This window comes from Eptatretus burgeri, chromosome 10 (assembly GCF_056783735.1).
Source record: "Eptatretus burgeri isolate ZD-2024b chromosome 10, Ebu_testis_v1, whole genome shotgun sequence".
In the NCBI taxonomy this organism is placed as follows: Eukaryota; Metazoa; Chordata; class Myxini; order Myxiniformes; family Myxinidae; genus Eptatretus; species Eptatretus burgeri.
Genome location: NC_140970.1, coordinates 91057986 through 91061491, shown reverse-complemented (window position 1 = coordinate 91061491; position 3506 = coordinate 91057986). Strand labels below are relative to the sequence as shown.

The following is a 3506-nucleotide window of genomic DNA, read 5'->3' as shown; positions in this document are numbered from 1 at the left end:
AAGGCTGTCTCTGTTACTGGGGCAGATAACAGCAATTTTTGAGAGGAATCGTGCAAATGATGAAACAAGCATCAAATTTGGCACAATTGTTCTCCAGGGGATTCTAATCAAATCTGCCTGATTGGCCATTTGAAAATCCAAATTTTGAAAAATTTGAAAAAAAAAAAACTTCAAAAAAAGTCAACATCACGAATCAATGTTGGATGCTGGCTGAGATTGGTGAATGTTTGAGAAACATCATCAAAGACGTTCCAAGTCTGCCATGCAGTTTTCTTCCCTTTACCGCAGAAGGCAGACACGACGTCACATCCAGTGAACGCATAAAAGTATGGGATCCCTCGAGCTTTCTCAGGCCCTATTGCAGAAACTACCTCGTGGACTGGAATCCATCGCGCCTCGGCTCCTTGGCCAAAGGCAATCCACATGTTCTCAAGACCTAGTTCCTGTAAGGATGGCAGTACAGATATTGCTATGACTAGTACGTCCGTGTCATTAGCCTTAATGATAATGGACTTGCTACCATCCGTCGTTGCATCCCTGGCGTGTACAAATATTCGAGTGTCAGCTTCTTCATGACAACATGGAGACACAGCATCCAGTGACTTCCTTATGTTGCTAATGGCATCTTCTCCTTTTGTGACGATGACTGTGCTTGTCGTCTGTGCTTCACACATCTTTTCCGCAAGGAAGTGAAACAGCTCGGTCTTGTTGCTGTCATCTCGAAGAAAGCTTCTCCAGTTACTTGGGGTCTTACTGGTTCCTGTCACTCTTCTTCTGATTCCTTGCCCCCTTTTCGACCTTGCCTCGGACTTCAGACTTGACTTCTTGTACACGTCAAACACTACGTCCATCCTCTCGTACCTGGCACCATGGGATTCCACCTTTGGGATGATATCTTCTTTAGCATAGTCATCAAATATCTTTGAAGTGCGTGGAGGTAGGGCATTGATAAGTGCTGAGCCATCAATGATGACTGCATCTCCCCTTGGTTCTCTCTCTGGGATGTTCACTTGCACATCAAGAATTTCAGCCAGCTGTGACTTCAAATTTTTTTGAAGGTTTTTTTTTTTTTTTTTCAAATTTTTCAAAATTTGGATTTTCAAATGGCCAATCGGGCACATTTGATCAGAAAGCCCTGCAGAACAGAAATGCCAAATTTGATGCTCGTATCATAATTTGCACGATTTTTCTACTATCTACTACACTATCTACTGCACCATCTACTACACTATGGACATACCTCATGCTTTTGATGCAGTGGCATCCTGCCTTGTTCTCCAAAATGTTTGCCTATGGAATCCAAGGACAACTCCACACATGGCTTACTGACTTTCCTCCACTCTCATAGCAAACATGTCTCACATCAGAATCCTTTCATCTCCTCTCCCCTGTAAAGGCTGGAGTATCACAAGACAGTGTTCTGGGCCCAGTCCGATTCCTGATCTTCATCAATGATCTCTCTGACTCTCTGGAAATTCCTCTATTTATTTGCTGATGACTCCACCTTCTGCTGTGACATCCCTCATCCTTCAGACACGCAGGCTGCAGCGTCTTCCCTCTCTTCAGACCTTCACAATGTCACAAACTGATCAAACACTCGTCATACGTCTTTCAATCCTGACAAATCTCACACTCACACTCTCACTCTCCCTCCGAAAGGACCATCTGGCAAACCCTCCCATCGACTTTCTGAACAATCCTCTTGAGGAAGTTCAGTCATTCAAATTCTGAGGTCTAACTCTCAGCAATGATCTTTCTTGGGCTAAACCACAATTCAAAATTGGCCTCCAAAACCAGCCAAAACCAACTGAGCATTCTCCATCACACAAAGTCCTTCCTTGGCACACCGAAACTCCCATCCACCCACAAGGCCACAGCTTGATGAACTACTGCTCTTCCCGATGGGACGGCTCCCCTGTGTCACATCTTGCTCAGCGAAACACCATGGAAACCAAGGCCTTCAAGATCATTATAATCTCCCGCAATGAAGCTGAGTCTATAGGCCTATCACTTTGCCATCACAGACAGGTTGGTGGTCTCTGTCTTCTACTATCTTCTTTCTGGCCCTGCACCCTTTGCCCTCCCTGTGCTTTGTCCCCCCACCCCCCCCATCCCCTTCTGATGAAACTGCCCAAATCCTGGATCACTGCTCACCTCCACTCATTCGTTCCTTTTTAACCCCGGCACCGCTTGTGGCACCAACTTCCACATTCTAATTAGTCATCCCTACATCCAGCTCTTCCATGAGCCTCAACTATGTATACAAAGCAAACAAAGCCTGCACTCGCAGTGTCACGGTATGGTTGCTCGTCTGTGCTGTGCTGTGCTGTGCTGTGCTGTGCTGTGCTGTTATCCTTTTAAATGCGGAATGTCAAGCAAGGAAGCAGCACGTACCACTTTTAAGGTTGTTGGTGTAACTCGGACGCGGTTTGAACCACCGACCTGCCACTTGAAGATGCTCGACCTGCGTCGGTAAACCAATTCCTCCCGACATTGCTGAAGTGATTTTAGCATTTCTGTGCCGATTCACGATTTTTTTTTTTTTTTTTAAATTAATATTTTTTGCTTTTTTTTGCGATTTAATGCAAAAAAAAATCATTCAATAAAAACACAAGCGCGCGCCAGGTTACACGAAGTGACGTCACACGGCGTCACGTGATGCTTCGTTTACTTGTTTTGGCTGACGGTTGCAGCAACTCGGCCAGGTGGTGTTGTTTGGTCTCAACCAACGCGGCCACCAAAGCCGGGAAGGCTCGGGGTCCACGTCGCTCCACGTCCTGTAGTAATTTACTGCACTGAGCCCTCCGGGTGCCCTGTTGCTGCGGATGTACACACCGTTCACACACCACAAGCGACACCACGGCCCACGGACGGAGTACCACACCATACCGAGCGTGCACCGACGGACCGCTCGACAATTACCTTGATCTCCTCGACTTGATCGTCGGTGAAGATTTTCTCAGCGACGAGGTGGTCGAACAACGACCCCGGGTTCATGTCTCTGACGAGATCGATGCGCAGAGACCGAAGCCGTTTTCTCAGCTCTTCGTCCATTTTTGGCGGGGGGCGAGGTTCAAGCAAACGGACGGGACACGGAAATCTCTCCGAGAACTTAAACTTCCTCGTTCACGAAACACGACATTCAGATTCAGATTCTTCTTCTTCTTCTTCTCATTAGACTATCCTAATACGTCACTTGCGTCATACGAGGATTTCCCCCACGTCGGGTTTGCAGTCGTTTGTTGGGATTTTGGTCTTTCACGTAAACGGGAACAAGTTGTCATTTAATCGGTGGAGTATATGGGGGGGAGGGGGGCTCACGTTCACCATATATTAAAAGGAGGAATCTTCTTCTTCCGTAAGCAGCACATAACTGCGAGTATCAATGCTGGGGAAGCATGCAGCTGTGCCGCCGATACCGTGCCCCCTGCGTCCAGTATACTGGTACTCATTTCGCCGACTCGGAAGGATAACAGGCTGAGTCAACCCCCTGGTGTATTAATTCA

The 3506-nt window shown here is 47.0% G+C and overlaps 1 protein-coding gene across 4 annotated transcripts in view; it reads right to left on the bottom strand.

Annotated features, from left to right (window-relative positions):
- LOC147019098 (caspase-9-like) overlaps positions 1-3205 on the bottom strand; it is a 33191-nt gene extending 29986 nt beyond the window's left edge. For 3 of the 4 annotated variants that reach the window (XM_085899406.1, XM_085899407.1, XM_085899409.1), the window contains exons 1-2: positions 2923-3205; positions 2672-2819 (exon numbers count right to left, since the gene is read on the bottom strand). In XM_085899406.1, the coding sequence (XP_085755532.1) occupies positions 2672-2819; positions 2923-3054 (280 nt within the window). In that variant the 5' untranslated portion in view covers positions 3055-3205. Of the gene's footprint in view, positions 1-2394; positions 2630-2671; positions 2820-2922 lie in introns of those variants that run through there. The other variant, XM_085899408.1, reaches the window with a different exon arrangement.
- Positions 3206-3506: the final 301 nt, after the last annotated feature.